Below are 20,936 nucleotides of genomic sequence, written 5' to 3'. Positions count from 1 at the left end.
TATGAAGTGATGTTCCAAAGTCCACTTACTGTCCTGACTGTGCCTGATCATTTTTTGGGGGTCTGTAATTGGTCCTTCATGCAACAAGGAAGCAATACATTAATATCCAAGGCCAATGGAAAGAAAAGAAAAAAAAAAAAGAAAAAAAAGACAGCTCATTGTTCATATGCCTCATATAACTCACTACGTCATTGTCTGATGTTGACCGTTGACACTTGCAAAAATAAAGACTTTAAAAAAAGAAAAAGACAACTCAGAATGTAAGTGAAGTATGTTGTAATTCGCACTAATCATGCAATGAAAAGGTATTAAAAAGTTAGGTAACGTGTAATACACTGCACAGGTGCACCCAGAGTGACAAATCATTCCTGCATTAATTCTGCATACATTTGTGTTTATGGTACATTTTGAGGTTTAAAAGATCATTGGTAACCTTAATCTTGGTGTTTATTGTTATGTTGGAACTTTCTTGGGTGAAATACATATGTATGAGCTAAGCTATTAGAGCTGTGTTTCAGAGTGGCAAATGAAAGAGTGTAGTGAGTGTCACTTTCTTCAAAAATTTTATTGTGGACTCCCAGGAAACCCAGTGTCTCTCAGAGATTTAATAACGGTCCACAAGATGATGCTAGCGACGCAGGAGAGCTGGCAACTTTGGTCAGTTTTTCAATGAAGTCATAGGACTTATTGTCTGCAGCAATTTGTGCTCAGTGTGTGGGTTACAGTTCTTGTGACTTGAAGATCATTTACTTCCCAGTTTTTATTTTTCAATGCAAGTCTCAATGACGTAAACCTGTCCATGTCTTTGGTAAAATACTAAGTTGGAGAAATGAGCTGCAATGAGAAGTAATAAGACTGGCCAGCATAAAACAGATTTGGAGGGAAAACCATGTAAAAAGAAGAAAAAAATAGAAATTATTAACTCCACTTTCGTGCCCGCCAACATTACCTGCTGCTAGTTAGCAAGGTTAAGACAGCACTAAGAAAAAAATGGATCTGTCGAGCCCATTCAACTAGCAAGGGTAGAGGTGTGCACTTTCTGCATCAGCGGATTGGATTGGCTTCAAAAATGATCTTCAAATCTGTTACGCAGAATCCTAATAGTGTTCTCTGCAATATGAAGCGTAACTGGGCCACAGGCGAATGCAGGAACTGTGGAGGTCTTGTTGGGCTGGGGGTATATGGCTAAGTAGCAGAGGTAGCTCACAAATGAAAATTCACTTTAAAAGATTTGTGTTTCTAGTATAAAAAACAAACAAAAAAAGACCCTGCCGACAACTGCTCATGCTTTGCAGAGACGGACATTGATTGTGCAATGCAAGAAACTTTTAACACTGGCGTCTTTAGTTAAGCTGCTAGGAAGTAAACGCCTCGAACAATGTCACTGCCATGCTCAAATAGTGTCAAAGGTAAAATCAGGGGAGATCGAAAAACAAAATGTGAATTATGTCAGCAATTCCAATAAAGACCCCGCCACAACATTGGCTTGCTCATTACTGCGTTACTTTTGCATCAAACCCCTTATTTACATTTCCGATTACATATTTCATGAAACACTGAGATCAGATGGAGCTGAGAGGGCTGAAATAATGAGGGAGACATATTTTAATAAACGCTTTGCCTGGCTATCCAAAAAAGTCTTTCTTCTGTAGAGGCCGCTCAAATATATATAATTTTATTTTTCGCCTGAGAAGACAAGATGAGGCTGACTAAGTTTCACTGGCCGTTTGTCTTTAGCAGGCAATTAAGACAGGGAAGATCAAAATGGATTATGGTAGCACGCAGACAACTGGCCCAACAGTAACACGTCTGAGGCTCCGTGGATTTGTATCTCTCTTTCATCACTCCTCTTTCTTCTTACTCCTTGTTCCTTCAGGAAGGCGACTCTGGCTTTGTGGCTGGAGGGGAGCAGGAACAGCTGCCCATTATTATCTAGTCGCAGATGTCAGCCTGTGCTCTCTCTTTTTCTCTCGCTCTCTGTTTCTAAAGCTCTGAGCCACAATAATTTGTGACAGATTCTTTTACTGTAAGGTACAAAAGGATGTATGGAATAAAACAAGGACCAGGCATAGGGCAGAAACACAGCTACAATGGCCAAAAACACAAGCATTCAAACTTTACCTCCCATCCCTTCTTATATATCCCTTTTTAGATTTGGTCTACTTTCATACCTTAGGCACTCTCTTTGTATGATGTACAGACATAGGAAACACTGGTGCTGAGTATGACCGGTTTCTACGCATTAAAAGACAACAAGATCACACATTATTCCAAACCAACAGGCGGACCTGGCAATAAACAGTTCTGTGGCCCTAGGTGGTAAAAGCTCTGAAACATCAATAGGTTAAACATTTATATTTACCTTTATATCAAAGAAAACTCAGGTCTGCTTTTACGATTATAATGTACTCATTCAGAACGACATTCCAAGACATGGTAAAAACCTTTAACGCATTTAATCCCATAAAGAAAGGCTATATTTTGTCTAGTGAACAACTGCTCTCTATCCAGTGCAATGCTACCTTAACAGCAGTGTGATTTGAATAGAAAAAATATAAATAATATAATAACTGGAACAAAGAAGTTTATGGCCATATATAATTGTCTAACAAAATGATAAAAAAAAGCTGCCATTCTGACCGGACTGCTATAGTAAAAATAATCATCATCTGTAACCACCAGTAGAACAATGCACATGTTGTTAAAGGGCTCAACACTTAATTTAGAGTTTTGGAGCCTGCCCAAATGTTTAGGAGACATACAAATTTTAAAACATTTTTATATGGTATCCACTAATAAATAGTAAGTCATACACATAGCCCCAAATTCCTTTACATAGAGCTCATTCCTCTTAAAGACATTACACCTACTTCAATCCACACGATAACCCTTCTCTATCCTCTTATATCAAAAACGTTATCCTCTTCTACTTTATTGGCGATATAATCCCCAAATTACCTTTTATTTTATTTGCCTGTGATAACTGATTCAGTATCAAGCTCATTCGAAAGCAGAGGACAGATGGGAAGTATGGATGGATTTGAGAGGAAGACAATTCTGCCCGTGAGTGAGGAATTGTAATTTTATTTTTAGAACACTTACAGAAGGGGATGTTATTTTGCATTTGTCACCAATACATTGATGAGTGATGCGATTTGCAGAAATATTTTTAAATATTTCAAGGATCTTGCTTTATAACACAATTTAGGAGAACACTGTGGTTTTCATTGTTGTCATTGGTTTTCATGCTAGCCAACCAGTTTAGTTATATAAGCACCCCTGGGGACTGCATTATGTTTAACATACAATAATGGGTGAAATTCATTTGATTATGTACATACTTTTCTGTCAGTTTGAAAATCTTTAAAAGAAAAAATACAATGTATTGTACTGTTTATTAAGTTGCTGAACTGAAGAGAATATCCCCTGCCTAACCATCCCCTTCCTCTTTTTTTTCTTCCCCTTATAATAAATATTTGTGACAAAGGGAGGTGCTTGCCACAGACTTCTAAAAGATGAGACATGTATTTAGCTGGTAATGTGCAGAAAAAGGCTGCAAACAGAGTTACACATTTATACAGTAGTTCCCTATGTTAAAGAGATACAGGTGGAGGACATATGTGCGACAAAATGATAGTAAATAGTACAATTTAACTTACATATTCTAAAGTTTACAAAAAACAAAACATTTTTCACAGAAAGCAGTAGCCTGACAGGGTGTGTCTGTAATCAAACAGAGCACCTGCAACAAACTCCGTTTTAAAGGCAAGGTGAGAGTGTTATTTGTCCATCAAATTAGGGCTGTGGGAGGAATGTAAACTATTTAAACCTGCCCGTTTCATTGCTCAGTTGTGACTGATGCCAAATAGTGGCCGGTGGCTAGGAAGTTGGTCTCTATCTAGCAAATCACAAGAAAGAGTGGAACTATATGTTGTCAATTTACTTTGCCATCCTGACAATAAAAGCAAAGTAAAAAGCGTTTGTGTGTGCATCACCTTAATTGTGCCCATGTCACAATATTTATTATATTTATTTAAATCTTGATAAAACTAAGTTTTTAAAATAAAAATGACCATATAAAGACTGAACCTGCTACTTGGCATAAGCGACCAGTGACATGATCAGTCTCTGATTTGGGGATCCACAAAGGAAACAGCAGCATGTTTACTTCCAGCATTGATGGAGCCTGTTAAAAGTGGTGAGATAATGACTGAAAATAAGGACCTTTAGTGGTTATCTTCTAACGTGTCTAATATTGATCGGATCAATTTAAATCTGAATAATATGTGACGCGGCGTTCGTTTTTGGCTACATACGCTGTGACTATGGCCCAATTCTGTCAGTATTAGATGCGATATCGCAACATGTTTGCCCAAGATTAGACCATTGACCAAACCACCTTAAAGTATATCCCCCTCCCACATATAAAAGAGGCAGTGATATGTTGGTCAGAACACATAAGTTCCTCATGTCTTGATGTCACTAATTCCTATTGAATTGATAGGGTACATATCAGGGGACAGGGTAAATATTGGTTCAGACCAGAAAATGGCCTCACTTTGTGTAGATGAGGGATTCTCTTTAAAGTATCAATATGAGAAAATCGCAGTCAAAACACAATAAAATAGCCTATATCTCTATTAGCCAGTTAAACCAACTCAAAAATCTGATGTTTTATATCACACTCTTTGTTACATGATTAAATTGTATAATTAAGGTTTATTGCAATTAAGGTTTTTAATTTTTTCTAAATATTTAGTAAACAAAAGGTTTTCAGGAACATAGATTCTTATTGCATACAAGTTAACCCGTGCATGATACTCATGCATTCTAGTCAAATCAAGCTACTTAAGGTGTTAAAAAGGTTCTTGTCATGCATTTGGGGCTAGGCCAGGCCTCCTCAGGGGAAGAGCGTTACTTCCCGACGTAAGCGCTCTTTTTTAACGTGGTTTTGTCCACATGTCACCACCTCATCATTCTTCTCCATCACCTCATCCTTCATCTTCATCGCCACATCCTTAATCTCCATCGTCTTACTGTTCTAAAACCTCTCGATACACAACGTTTCTGCTAAACACCTTATCGCTGTGCTCAATCAGTCTTCCTTGAAGGGCAGTATTCATAACCTGCACTTTCACATCACTGCTTCTCCGTACTCGTGAAAATGTGACATACAATTGTCCATGACCAAACACAGGCTCTGGTAAATAAATACCCACACAGTCAAGAGTTTGAGCCCTCAACTGGTAAATTTAGCCTTTACTACCCCTCCCACGAGGGGAAGGGGGGATGATGGAAGTTAACTGACTTCACTATTATAATTTTTTTGTCAAATAATGTCAGTATACCAAATTTCACGTCAATTGGATGAGCCCTTTCTGAGAAAATAGTTTTTTACACACACACACTAACACACGCCGCTAGGCTTATATATATTAGATATTATTCATAGACCGCGCAACTTAGCGGCACATGATCACGAAAAACACAAAGAAAAATGGAGTGTCTGTGCATGACATTCCCAAACAAAAAACGTAATCAAACCAATAAGAGAACTACAGATGTTTGTAGCTTTCAAAATAGTTGTATTTTCAATTCCTTTGAATGGACAGAGCGAACAACAATGACAATAATATAATATATTTCCTCATGTTACTTTTCAAAGCTGCATGAAATATATGAAGACATAAACTAGCTTCCCCTAGCACAAATAATCTGTGACATCTTATCGAGTACTGAATCTGCTCCACTCACGCAATCAAGTTTTCACCTGTGTTTATTAAAGGACAGCAGTAACAGCACTTTAAGTATCTGGCGGAAAGATTTGGTGTCACATTAAAAACAGGAGAAAAAAAAAATTAATTACGCATTCCAAACCTGGTCACTGAAGTCTTCTGGGAAGATCCTCTGCAGCTCAGGATCTGTAAATAATTGACAGATAATATTAATTGGCTTTGGATTAGTGAGCAAGCAGAGAATCATACATTAATATTTGATCAGAAGATGATAGAAATCCTGGCAGGGGATCCTGCGAGGGCAGCCTGGGTCTGTGTAGAAAAAAAGCAACGAACTCACTCTGAGACTCTCCCTTTAGCCTCCCCAGAAAGATAAAAAAGAGGAACAAAAATAAAAGTTAAAATAAGCTCTGCTGCCCCATTACATCTAAATGGTTACCTGACACTACAACTAACCAGTTTAAATTGACTTGCGAAGAAAAGTGTTATCTTTTTAAGAACACAAACCCTTGTCAGATGGCCAGCAGAAGCGCTTTGTAAGAGCTAAACGCTGCATTTGGTCTATTAGGGACGTGGGAAAACCAGCAAGCTTGTTATCTGTCCTTTTATTTTAAAATAAGACCTAGGCATTCAGTAGTAGCATAAACATGTCATTACATTCACGCCGTTTAGGTTTATGTATATATAAAGTATGTGCATTTAGAAATTGGAGGACTGTGGGGAAAAAATGACAGACAAGCAAGGCAGATATCCTCTGATTTGCTGCTCACAATGTGTCGCTACATAAAATAACGTCATGCTATTTTGGGAGTATCGTCATCTCTTTAAAAACCTACTAAGTATTACAAGCTAATAAATTAATGAATCATTTAATTTGATACAACTGTGTAAAACCCCAAGCACACTACAAAAGAATAAGATAACCATGGTTCTTGAAACTACATCAGATATGTAATTGGAGTACAAAACACAAAGACAGTTGTTGTTAGCGCTTATCCTTAACACTCTATATCTGTGTGTATCTAGCAAAATGAAAACATGAGGTATTAGTTCACATTTTGATCAAAACATTTGAGCCTGCATCCCAGCGTCACAGGCACCTCATTGTATGCAGGTCCTACACTGACCTATATGCTTCAAATTCTATTAAAATGCAGTTAATATCAGATGCACTCACCACCAGCTATAGGGGCTAACATGTAGCAAGGGCTGGCTTGTGAGTCACACCCAAGTGAGCCTTAATTAGGCTTGATGGACAGCTGCTGAGACAACATAAGGCAGTATTTTATTCTCTGGTTACGTAACTGGGGTACAAGATTAAAAAACTAAAGAACCCATAATTTATGGCATAGCTATTTACATTGTGTTATTAAGTCAGACTTCTAAATGTACAGCTAACTTTTACTATCTGTTTGCAAACATAAACATGAGCATTTCCTTCATATCCCTAATTGGCAGCACGGATCCACTCATCTGCTGCTCTATGGTCTAGAGAAAAAGGAATTTAGTAATCTGCATTATTTCTAATAAGGGCAATAAAAATAGAGAACCACTTTGTTTTTTATGATGGCAGGGCTCAAAATTTCTCCAAAACATAGGAGCCAGGGACAAAACCTAGGAGCTAGAACTTTCAGGCAGAAACAGAGAGGAGGGCCAGCTTCAAACAGAACAGGTTAGCTTAGCTCTGATTATGCCTATCTCACGAGGGCCAGTATGTGAGTGTCAGCCTGCCTCTACCCACTCACTGACACACCCAGCCGAACATGCAATGTCTGCAGCTGGGACTGGACAGATACAGGAAGACACGGGCGGACTGGGCGCCCCTTTGTAGATAAGTTATCAGGGCAAATGTTCTAAATCTCTATCTTAGATATTGGGGTAAAGTATTAAGGTTACACATTTTGGAAGGCCAGACAGAAAAAATATACAAAGGACATACTCTCATTTCCTGTGCATATCTTCAATGGACAAGAGTATATACACATTAACACATACATACACACAACCTCTACATTTATATTTCTCACGAGCAGTTCCTTATCTACCCTCTCACATCCACACCTTCTTCATCAATATCAGCTGTGCTGATTTTATGTACGATTTGTTTTATGCATGATTTGTTATACCAATTGTCTGGCGCTGCAGAGCTTTGTGGCGTCTTACAAATACCCAATGATAACGATACATCACATTCTGTCACACAGAGCATATCCTCACTGGGCACAAACACAACATACACCAATCCCACGCCTACATAAGATTACATACGACGCTAGCCATACACACGGCACTTACACACAGGTCATACGGACAATTATCAGGAACTTTAACATGCTGGTCAGCCATATATGCACCATACCGTCCAGTACCATTATAATTGACATTCCACCAATACATCTGAATTATATGTTTTATACATTGTAACAATATTTAAATTCTATTCAGAGATATTTTTTTAATTCATACATAATACATATTGATCCCAGAGAATTCATATGCCAGATCCTCTGCAGTTCCAATAATGGAACTGTATGGAGGAGGGAGCCTATGGGCTCAATTTATTAAGACACAAAAATGCTGATAAGTGCATATTGTGCATAAAACAGCTCTGTGCATGACCAGAATGGGACAATATGCCAGAGAACACCGCAACGTCCAATTCATTTTCTACCACAAAAGGACCCTTGCTACAGCTGATGATTTCAGGGACAGGACAGAGAGAGGAATGGGGGCATACATATAGTCAATATACAGTAAAGGCGTGCCAAGCTCGGGCACACGCAGCAGGGTCCCATTCAAGCTTTGGGCATCTCTAAGGTACGTGTTTTTCAGTCGTATTATTTGCACCAGCTACAGGTCAGCTGTGGTGATTACTAGCGATGACAGCTGTGCATGCATGGTAGAACATGTGTTTGCAATCAGGAGAAACTATAAAAATGCATTTTCTATAAAGTAGACATTCATAACATTATGATAAATGTATTTTATTGGTGGGGTCTTTTTTTTTTTTTTTTATAAAAAAAATAAATATTTTGTCATTGACTGTATTAACAGGTGAATTTAATTGAATAGTTTTTTACTGTGCATTCTTCTGTGTCTTTATATTCCACAAATGTACTGGACATATTGTCCGTTAGAGCAGTACGGCCCTAGACCTAAATTCATTAGACATTTCTTTAGAACCACTACTTCCTGTATACAGACATGCATATATGTCCGATGTGTGTGCATTTTTTAAGAAACTCGGATTACGTTTGTTTAGCATTTGTTAGTTAATCAGACCCTATGTAATCGTATTGCCAGCTTAACAATTATTGAGCATTGCAACTGAACACTGCAGGCAACAACGAAAATAATACAAAGCAATGTGACATGCTTGTCGGAAAGTGCATATGTACAGGTAATTTGCTTTAAGTTTAAAGGGTTTAAGTTTTGGAGAGAAAAAGAAGAAGAAACTGGCAGCAGATTCTTTAAGTCCTGTTAAGTTGATAGGTGGGGCCTCCATGGCTCAGACTAGCTTCTCCAGCACATTTCACAGATGCTCAATCAGATTGAGACCTTGTGAATTTGGAGGACAAGTTAACACCTTGAACTCTTTGTCATATTTCTAAAACCATTCCTGAACAGTGTGACATGGAGCATTATTCTGCTGAAGGAGATCACCGCCATCAGAGAATACTGTTGCCATGAAGGTATGTACCTGGTTTGCAATAATGTTTAGGTAGGTGGTACATGTCAAAGTAATATTCACATCCATGTCAGGACCCAAGGTTTCCCAACAGAATATTGCCTAGAACGTCACACTCTGCTTCCTCAGTCATGTCTTCTTCCTATTGTGCATCCTGATGCCATCTCTTCCCCAGGAAAATGGCGCACATGTACCCGGCTGTCAACATGATGTAACAGAAAACATGATTCTTCAGACCAGGTCACCTTCTTCCATTGCTCCATGGTCGAAGTTCTGCAGCACACGTTCCCATAGTAGGCGCTGTCGGCAGTGGACAGGGGTCATCACGGCCACTCTGACCAGTCTGCGGCTACTCTGCTCGCACTGTGTGTTCGGACACCTTTCTATTATAAAGAAGAATCAATAACATAATCCTGAGTGCTCCAAACCCAAATGGAGATATGTATAATATAAACTAAATGATCCCCGTCGCAAACCCCTTGTGAACAGATACCAAACATATACAAAGTAAGGTGCACCCAGGGAACAAATCACAATAATAATTGAATAATATTTGAGAATATATATATATATATATATATATATATATATATATATATATATATATATATATATATATATATATATACATATACACACACACATACACAAAAGGAAGGAAGGATGGCAGACCTTGTCTGAAATACAAAAAATCTTTATTTTTAACAATACTAAAAAATGTTATAAAAAAAATATTATACATACAACAAATAATATTGTCTGATTTGAGCAGAGGCAACCTCAGTTCAAATAATAAATATCAATTGATGAAATTTTCAATATAGAGACTGACACAACAGTAAATGAAACAAAGTGTGTAGCCAGTACGCTTTGTAAATAGTGATGTAAAACCCTGGATGTACGTACAGTCTACCAGGAATGACTATCATAAATGTAGGATCAATAAGCAGATGGTAGCGAAGAAATATAAAACGATCTCACCCAAGAAATGGCACCTATAGTGCTGGTGCGCACACTGGAATATCATTCTTCTATGTAGGACGTTGAGTGGCATGCATATGTAGTGCACCCCCTTAAATCTTGTTTTGATGGTACGATGTAAGAGTGTACCGGCTGTTAGGTAAAATATTTCCCCTTTGAAGTTCCAACAGCCTGAAGAGGTGTTTGTAGTCCCGATCAGGTGTGCTTCTGTTTGAATGGGTGGAGACAGGTTAAATAGCTTACTTAAAATCATCTGACTTTTTCAAAAAATCTTTGAAAAAGTCAGCCCAGAGCATATGTAATGCGCCAGTTGTCAGTTGGATGATTGTTAGCGCATGTCTGGAAAAAGCATATCTTCTTAGAGCATCAAATTGGATCATATGCACCTTTGGAAATCAGAATTCTTTTCAAGTTATTGATTTAACCTGTCTCCACCCATTCAAACAGAAGCACACCTGATTGGGACTACAAACACCTCTTCCGAATGTTGGAACTTCACGGGGGAAAGATTGTCCCCAACAGCCAGTACGCCCTTACCTCGTACCATCAAAACAAAATTCATATTTTTTATAACACATTTTTTAGTATTGGTCAAAATAAAGATTTTTTTTTGTATTTCAGACAAGGTCCGCCATCTTTCCTTCTTTTTTATATATATCTCAAATATTTTTATATTATTCAATTATTATTGTGGTTTGGTCCACGGGTGCAGCTTACTTTGTATTTGTTTGGAAACTTTCTATTATAGCCAGCATTAACTATATCCGCAATTTGTGCTACAGTAGCTCTTCTGTGGGAGTGGACCAGAAGGGCTAGCCTTTGCTTACCACACAATGGGTGCCCAAGGCCCATCACTGGTTCACCGGTTGTTCTTTCTTGGACCACTTTTGGTAGGTGCCAACCACTGCATTCCAGGAACACCCCACACCACATGCCATTTTGGAGATTCTGTGACCCAGTCGTCAAGCCATCACAAATTGGCCATTATCAAAGTCGCTCAAATCCTCCTACTTAAGCTTGCCCATATTTCCTGCTTACAACACATCAACTACAAGGACTGACTGTTCACTTGCTGCCTAATATACCCCACCTCTTGACAGGTGCCACTGTAACGAGATAATCAATATTATTCATTTTATTTGTCAGTGGTTTTAATGTTGTGGCTGATCACTTACTGATAGGCAACGGCAGCCAGTGGGCCATCATTGGCCTGGTGAGCCTTTACCTACAGCATGCAGCTGGTTGCTACTGATCCGACGTATCCTCTGCTTACTTATGAAGGGGCATGCGGGGAGGTTTGAGGGGTTTGGGAGGAGGTCCGAGTGGCATGTTGGGGAATTTTGGAGTACATGTCGAATCTGAAGGTTTTGGGTCTGCCAACAAGTGAGGGGTGTTGGGGGCATTTTGGCATGAGTAATTTGTTTGTGCAGAGGTCGCTTTTGGTCTGTTTTCTCATATACTAGGTCACCTATCAATGCTTTAATAGATTTGCAGAGTGCAGTAACATTGCAGAGTGCAGTAACATTGTTTCTACCAAGTAAAAGAATACTAGCCAAAGTTGTATTGTAGTAATTAGTCTCATTCCCATTCTTTCTCATCTTATAAACTAGAATAAAATTTAAGATATGCTTATTTTTCACCGGAACATAGCAAAAGTTCATAACAATAACTTGCAAATCATCTTATCAATTGGAAATAATGAAAAAAAAAAAAAAAATGTGGTGTTCTTTTTATTTATTATAAAACATCTAGCGTACCCAATAGCAAATCTAAAGTATAACCTATGTGCCAGAGGGACAGACTGCGCCAGAGTAAAGCAGTTCAAGCTGAATTAGCCTCAGACACCTTCTCCTTCTATATCATAATGCTTGCAAATATGTGAGCTAAGAGTTGCCTTGGGACACATCGCTAACAGATGCAGACTTCATAGCTTAGAGTTTTGATCATCGTGTCTGGGTGAGGCGATCCTACAATCTTTACAGCTCACTTCATTTTGTTGGGTTTGTAGCTCAAGGGCAATTGCATTCTTTCATGAGTAATTTTAATGTTTACATGTTCCTCAGAGTTGGCTTGAAATCTGAGTTTTCATAGGCCAAATTTGTTTTACAAGCATGTTAATGCACGGATGGTTCCCATTGTAAACCTGAAAGAATAAATTCAACCAATGGTTACATTTTTTAAATAAACAGAACACAGAGTGACTGGGAATACCGTCAATGCCTCCCGTCTCCTGCAGTCATTACTGGCTCCCTATTAAATTTTGCATTATTTACAAGTCTCTCCTTCTCCTTTCAAACCCTACTTCCCCGTCTACACATGAGTCACTAATTCCTAGCTTGAGACACACTATTTTATGCCACATATTCATAATATTTATTTAAAAATTTTCATACATAGCCTGCACTGCTGTACAGTGAGGGAAACAAAGTAATAAACAGAAATGAAGTAAAATAAATAATTAAAAAATGTTCTGAAAACCGCTCAGTAAAGCTTGCATTCTAGAGACTTAAGCTGGGTACACACTACACTGTTTTCGTCCAATAATCGGCTCAAACAGCCGACATACGACCGCTCGTTCAAAAGTCGGGTCAGTGTGTGCAGTGACACGATGGTCGAAAGTCTGCCCTAATGGACGATTATCGCCTCATTTGGTTGGTCGTACCGTTTAATATTTTCATTGCAATCTCGTTTCCACTGTGTAGTGTGTATAAACTTCTGACCGATCCACAACAGTGAGTACGAAATTACAGTCATTGCTCACGACAACATGGCTGTAAAAAGTCGCTAAAGGGACGTCCGCTCTTCCCTTTATCGTCCTAAACAAGGGTAGTGTGTATGCAGCCCATGGACTGAGCAATCGGAACATCGATCGCATGTAAAATCGCTCAGCATAAAAAGTTGGTCGAAATTTCTGTAGTGTGTACCCAGCTTTACTATTGCTTCTAGACATTTACAATTAATGGTGTTTCAATACAATATGTTAGCCCTGCATGTGAAGCATATGTCCTGATTGTGGAACTCAACTATTACAAGGCAAGAATTGGAGGATACATATACTAAAGTTTAATTATTTAAGCGAACATTTACGTTCTGTAGACAATATAGACTCCAGATGATTATCGCAAGGCCTATATCTTAGTACTTGCCAATGGTAGGAAAAGTTGCAGCAATGCTCATGAGTGAGCAGGCTTGGCTACTTTTTAGGTGAGATACATATTGCCCTCTGCAGCAGCTACTAGTGAGCAGGGCAAAGTTACGCGAGCTACTCAGAGGCTTGGGTTGGAAAGAATAATGACTGAAGACAAGTACCATAAAACATTGTATTTAACAAGCAATATTACAGTGACTACGGAGGGACAATATGAAACCACAGATCTTTTTAAACTCTTGAGAAATATCAACTGAAATTTACAGCTATACAAGTCATTTAGGGGGGAATTCAATAGCGAGCGATGTCCAGCGGCGCTCATTATCGGGTACTACGGTGCCCAAACATCATGGATTTTCCTACTCACCTCAAATTTTATTGACAAAGCATTAATTTATTCTCAATCTCCACGTGTGATTAATGATGAAATTATCTCCATAGAATGTCATTACACTGTAAATGTTGAAAAAGATGAATCTAACATTTTATTTTGAAGCTGCAATAACTTCCTCACTCCATTAGCCGCACCCAAAGAGGCCACAGATTTCCCTGTTTATTGCAGCTTGTGGTTGGTTCTCCCACTCATGCCCCCCCCCCTCCTCATGGGATGAAGAGATTGGTCCTCCTACTCACAGCTCTCTTCACCAATTTAACTGACTTAGCCGTCCTGTATTACAAATTTTATTGAACAGCTATGACCTTGAAGGTCCTTTTTGATGCTCAAATACTTGCTACAAAGTTTCTCTCTTAATTCTAGTGTTACAGTGAGCACATACAATACAGTGGCAATATCTGTCAATCTGCTTTTTTTAATATTTTTCCCTATCTTAAAACACAATTTTAGGTACATCCTTTATAACTATGTTGACTCACTAAATCTAGCTCCTATGACAGTGCTTATGACATCTTCTGGAGTCCTACTACATTCTTAGATTTTAATTGACATAAATACCAAAAGTGAATGTTCCTTAAAGAGATTGTCCATATTCACATGACTCATTGGCTAATAAATGACCTTCTGTGACCTTTACTCTATGCTTTGCTTTATCTTTCACAGGCGATCATCTTTTTTGCCAACTTATTTTGGCGAGATGCATATTGCACACTGTAGCTGCTACTAGTCAACAAAATTAAACTACTCTTCTTTCATGGTATCAAAGAAAAAAAGAATGCACATAGAAAAATTTGCAAATAGCAAATAAAAGCTAATAAATGTAAGTAATCTGAAGACGAAAAGCCCTTGAAACAGGTCCATTTGTAGATTTGAGGAACTGGCTCCATAACTGCAGATTTTATCCACCCGTCATAGAATGTTAAATCAAGGCCCTGTTGTATCCGAGCCTTCTAGAAATAAATGTCATCAGAATATTCACACATGTTTAGCTTTGTGTGTTGGTCCCTGGCTAGGAGGACATCCATATAATGAAGTATAACCCTCTGCCCAAAATGAGTGAAAGCACCATTCTGGCTGTTTAACAACAGAACAAGAGAGAAGGACTGCAGTTGGATACAGTACTCAGGGCAGTATAGTGGATCTCAAGGAGATCCATCTACAAAAGCACAAGCCAGATTGCAGCCTCTTCCTACCATAAGCTCAGTGACTTGCCTTAATGCACAGAAGTTGATTTTTCAGAGCTGTGTACATCTAGGAAACAAAAGTGGCAAACATACAACCCCTCCGCCCTAAGTAAACTGCCTCTAAATGTTATCCTTGGCAGCAGCCTACGTGTATGTTTTTGTTTGAATTGTTTTACTAGTCTTCTATGCATTATAATATGTCATATGTTTTTCATTGACCATCAAAACAGTCTCAGAACATTTTATGAAAGGTTTTTATATATTTTATATGGAGCACAATCCCATTAACAACTTTGTATTAATTGCTGTATCAAGATTATAATAATAACTAGGGCTTGGGACAGATCTCTTGCTTCCTATAGAATGAATTCACGATGCATAAAGTGAATCTCAAAAATGCAGTTTAAACTACATTAGATTCTATTTAAAAGAAATACAGATTTTGTTTATGGCTATCATTTGGCTGGCTGATTGTCAGGAAAAAAGTAAAGTCTAACTTGCAAGTTAAAAAAAAAAAAAAAAAAAAAAAAAGGCGTTATAGAGGCACTGATTTAATATATTTAATGTATAACAGATTTGTCAAATTACATATTTGGTCAAAAGCATGGCTAACATTTCTTATCTCCTCAGTTATTACATCTTCTGTCTGCAAATGTATTGCACTCCATAAAAAATCTTCCCAATAGCTTTGGAAAACTGGATTTAGAAATGATAATATTTATCTTCAGCAAGCCCTGATTAACAGAGGGAAAAAGTACAATGTAGTATTAAGGTTTAAATTAGATTACAGCCAAGGGAAAATAGGAGAACAATATGGAACAGAGCTTTGAAATGTATCCTGAACAATGTAATCTAGTTACTTAATTTCATGGAGTTTAGCGGCCTTCTCTTCAATCCACAAGCCTAGATGTTAATCTATGCTGTAACCCGATTTAATTTTCCAGTTCACGGGATGGGAATATGCTTCAAATGGCAAGTCAACCAAAGCTATGTTGCTCTTTTATAGAGAACAAATTCTTCCCATGTCAACAGAGTCGTACAGAAAGAGAAATTTGCTGCATTTTTCATGAACAATGAAAAGCGAAGTGTGAAATGAGATGTAGTGTCTGACAAAACGATTATTCCCTGTTTTTTGCTGAACTGTAGCACAGTAATGACTCTGGTTCCAATAGGAAAAAAAATATATAATCTAGAGTTGAAATACTTTGGATATACAAAATAAGGTTAACATAATAAATACATTTATTTAACTAAATTTAGCAGTAGTATTTCCTAAATTACTTGGTGGGTGTTTATTTTCCTTCACTGCAAAACATCAGTTCCGTTTCAAACAAACAAAGTTCCGTGCAGTGTTAGAGTGTGTCTGGATTGTGTTATTATCGAACATCAAAAGGCTTTGTCCACAATGTCTTTTTATAAGCATATGTAAACCAAATACACTTACATATCACCATTTACTCCTATGAGAATCTAAGAAACTCCACTTATAAGAAAGGTGATCATTTTTCTTTATAACACTGTGTCCTGGCAAGTAACAAATGTGGATGTAGCTGAAGACTATCAACAAGACAGAGTAAGACTATTGTATTATATAAAACAATACATGACAATAAGTTTTGTAACAAACTGGTTTATAAATGGGCACATAGTTTTGTTGATTAAATTATCTAAACCATGCAAGACAAATAATGTAGTCTCTCTTTGAAATATAATGAATATCTTATTGAAAAAATTGTGAATAGAAAAAAAAAAATCTTGCTACTCTTGGAAAATTGATGTCCAGTACATTTATAGCAATGTACAAATATGATGAGAGTGGCAAGCAGGTACAAGGTATGATGAGTGGCAAGCAGGTACAAGGTATGATGAGTGGTAAGCAGGTACAAGGTATGATGAGTGGTAAGCAGGTACAAGGTATGATGAGTGGTAAGCAGGTACAAGGTATGATGAGTGGTAAGCAGGTACAAGGTATGATGAGTGGTAAGCAGGTACAAGGTATGATGAGTGGTAAGCAGGTACAAGGTATGATGAGTGGTAAGCAGGTACAAGGTATGATGAGTGGTAAGCAGGTACAAGGTATGATGAGTGGTAAGCAGGTACAAGGTATGATGAGTGGTAAGCAGGTACAAGGTATGATGAGTGGTAAGCAGGTACAAGGTATGATGAGTGGTAAGCAGGTACAAGGTATGATTAGTAGTAAGCAGGTACAAGGTATGATGAGAGGTAAGCAGGTACAAGCAATGATGAGAGGTAAGCAGGTACAAGGTATGATGAGAGGTAAGCAGGTACAAGGTATGATTAGTGGTAAGCAGGTACAAGGTATGATGAGTGGTAAGCAGGTACAAATGTATGATGAGAGTGGCAAGCAGGTACAAATGTATGATGAGAGTGGCAAGCAGGTACAAGGTATGATGAGTGGTAAGCAGGTACAAGGTATGATGAGTGGTAAGCAGGTACAAGGTATGATGAGTGGTAAGCAGGTACAAGGTATGATGAGTGGTAAGCAGGTACAAGGTATGATGAGTGGTAAGCAGGTACAAGGTATGATGAGAGGTAAGCAGGTACAAGGTATGATGAGAGGTAAGCAGGTACAAGGTATGATGAGTGGTAAGCAGGTACAAGGTATGATGAGTGGTAAGCAGGTACAAGGTATGATGAGTGGTAAGCAGGTACAAGGTATGATGAGTGGTAAGCAGGTACAAGGTATGATGAGTGGTAAGCAGGTACAAGGTATGATGAGTGGTAAGCAGGTACAAGGTATGATGAGTGGTAAGCAGGTACAAGGTATGATGAGTGGTAAGCAGGTACAAGGTATGATGAGTGGTAAGCAGGTACAAGGTATGATGAGTGGTAAGCAGGTACAAGGTATGATGAGAGGTAAGCAGGTACAAGGTATGATGAGTGGTAAGCAGGTACAAGGTATGATGAGTGGTAAGCAGGTACAAGGTATGATGAGTGGTAAGCAGGTACAAGGTATGATGAGTGGTAAGCAGGTACAAGGTATGATGAGTGGTAAGCAGGTACAAGGTATGATGAGTGGTAAGCAGGTACAAGGTATGATGAGTGGCAAGCAGGTACAAGGTATGATGAGTGGCAAGCAGGTACAAGGTATGATGAGTGGTAAGCAGGTACAAGGTATGATGAGTGGCAAGCAGGTACAAGGTATGATGAGTGGCAAGCAGGTACAAGGTATGATGAGTGGCAGGCTGACATGTTGCTAACACTAGATGGTTGAACTATTACAATAACTACAATTATATGGACTTTTTTTCTACTGATATAGGTAGTGGTAAGATTAAGGAATGCAATTGTATGAGCTTGAAAAATGTGAAATCCCTTTTTATTTACCTCAATTTTCTTTGGAATTACATTTAAAGCTCATTTGCAGTAAAGCATATGCTTTCTGTATCAAATCAACTCATGATCATATTGCCAGCTATGTGTAAAATAATAAATAAAAATGATGAATACGTCACTATGTAGAACAGGACCGTCTAACGGTTGGCCTGTGAGCCATATGCAGTCACCATCTTCACTCTCACACTTGGTACATTCTATTGAATGAAAAAAATTTTAAATAATATTTTGTCCCCACGTAGTTATATCATACATGGGGCCCTCTACATGGGCGACACTTAGAACAACAGCAGGGCTGCTAGCAATCTATTCAGGAAGTTACATATACACCGGAAAACTGCTTTTTTCCTTTGTTTAGAAAAATACCATATTGTCACAATACAGTAAGTTTTGCTTAATTGTATACATAAACTATATACTACATGAATGTGAAGTGTGGATAAAGTTATTGATAAGGTAGGAATCAAATCTAATCAATCATTAGAAGGGTTCATCCACTAAGATCTCTAGAAAGCACACAAAAAAAATAAAGGCACTTTTTAGGAGCCGTGCCTACCACTTATTCTATCAAAGCATCTCGCAGTGTCGTCTATGTTGAAAGCAAACATGTTTCTACAACATTGTCTTCCATAAGACCGGTATGGCAAACACTACTGTATACTACAGTGTGAAGCTGGTAAAAGGACAATATAAAAATATATAACGATAGCCAAAGTCATTAACTTGCGTGAGACAGATAGTATGGAAATTATTTCCCAAAGGATGAAAGCTATTTTGAGTAAGGTTACAGTGCAGCTCTATAATAAAGAACAATATCTTTTGCAGTTTAAAGTTCCTTTTAATGTACTATCTCTATCATTTGTAGACACATGATGCTAAAACACAATACTCATGTTGCAAGCTATGGATCTGAGTATTTAGGTAAGGGGAAGATGGTCGATGTAGATGATAAGAATAGTGGATTAAATATAAATTGTTACCGTACACAATAGATTTCTAAACATTAAGAAGCTAAACTCTCCCCCAAAGGGGGAGAAATGCTGTATCAGAGGTGCACTGCTGGCCAATGAAGGAGAAAGATGCTGAACCCCACTCCCTTTGATAACTGCAATAAATTAATTTATTGAAGAACATATTTCTTTCATTTTGCTCCCTTTTCAAATACCAAGCATATTCCTCATTTGGTTGGTGTTAAAAATACATCTCGCTAATGAGATTTTTGGGTACAACTAGCGAAACTTGCTCATTTACATTTTTGACTCCCAGAAAAAGTTAACATCCAACTGTATGTGGAGCTACGGCATCCACAGTTCATTTGATGTACAAAAAATTAATTGGTTCTCTTTCTGTGTCGGTGAAATAGAGGAGAACAAAGCACCGATGTAACCACCTCGCCTTCTTGTTGCATAATATCTCATACACAAAGAGAGGCTCAGGTTTAGAATATTAACTACAGTCTAATGATCTGTGAAAACGTTTAAATAAAATCAACAGATTATTCAAATTTTTTTTTTATGTTGCGAAGTCTCAAAACAAGCAAATAATTCTCATTAAAGCAAGAAAAAATATTTTACAAGCTATATTAAATATCAATATGTCTACGCATTAAATAATAAATTATACATTGGGGTGAATATAGATGTGGAGTTTAACTTTCTTGCCTCTGGAGCCAAAGCAGTAGCCTGGTACCATTGCTTAAATACATAAGTCAGCATATGGTGCCTGTGTTTCATAACTGAAAATGAATAATTTGGTTTGTGGACTTTTATTTAAATTATTTTACTATATATGGTGATGACCCAAAAGGACCATTTTGACAATACTTCTCTTTTCCAGTTTTTAGATACACACTACTGCTGAAGTTACCTGCAAGGTAAAGATCCTCTTCCTTTGAAAGTGAAAAGAATGAATGCACTCTCAATATATATTAATTCACACTGCCACGTCATCCTCTCAAAAACAATAAGTTTTAATTAAAAAGTGTAACTATCTCCAATGCCTGCCTTCTCATGTAATAGTATTTTTACTTAACAGGTAACGTTACAGAGCGGGTTCCTCATTTGGTGATTCTTTGGAACTGTTATACTACCTGTATTCTGTTTACGGGAGAATCAGTTTATCATACTTTTAATTTATTTTAGATGTTCTTGTGGGCTTCATTGATTATTTCATAAATGTGATAATTACATTAGAATTCGCAGCTGAAACAACATATTTGTTTGACTAGTTACTAAGTGCAGAGATCTGCTCACAAGGTTAAAACAATCAAGATTCATGTGTAATATAGTGACGTGCCTGACAAGGTAAAGATGATGCTTACAGACGTGGTCTCTAAAATATGGACCAATCCATCAAGGTTATCCACAAGCCTGTTGATGCCACACATTCTGCATCCTCCGATTACATACTGCTGGTCACACAGTAGTCCGGGTTGAACGATCCATACTGG

At 37.8% G+C, this 20,936-nt stretch overlaps 1 protein-coding gene across 6 annotated transcripts in view; it reads right to left on the bottom strand.

The window, feature by feature from the left end:
* The window catches only part of DENND1A (DENN domain containing 1A), a 525,768-nt gene that overhangs the window by 409,143 nt on the left and 95,689 nt on the right, over window positions 1-20,936 (bottom strand). For all 6 annotated transcript variants that reach the window (XM_075184725.1, XM_075184728.1, XM_075184727.1 and 3 more), the window contains exon 3: window positions 5,878-5,921. In XM_075184725.1, the coding sequence (XP_075040826.1) occupies window positions 5,878-5,921 (44 nt within the window). The remainder of the gene's footprint in view (window positions 1-5,877; window positions 5,922-20,936) is intronic.

Source organism: Mixophyes fleayi, chromosome 9 (assembly GCF_038048845.1).
Source record: "Mixophyes fleayi isolate aMixFle1 chromosome 9, aMixFle1.hap1, whole genome shotgun sequence".
NCBI lineage: Eukaryota > Metazoa > Chordata > Amphibia > Anura > Limnodynastidae > Mixophyes > Mixophyes fleayi.
Note: the sequence above shows the minus strand (reverse complement) of the source record. Positions and strands in the feature narration are given on the sequence as shown.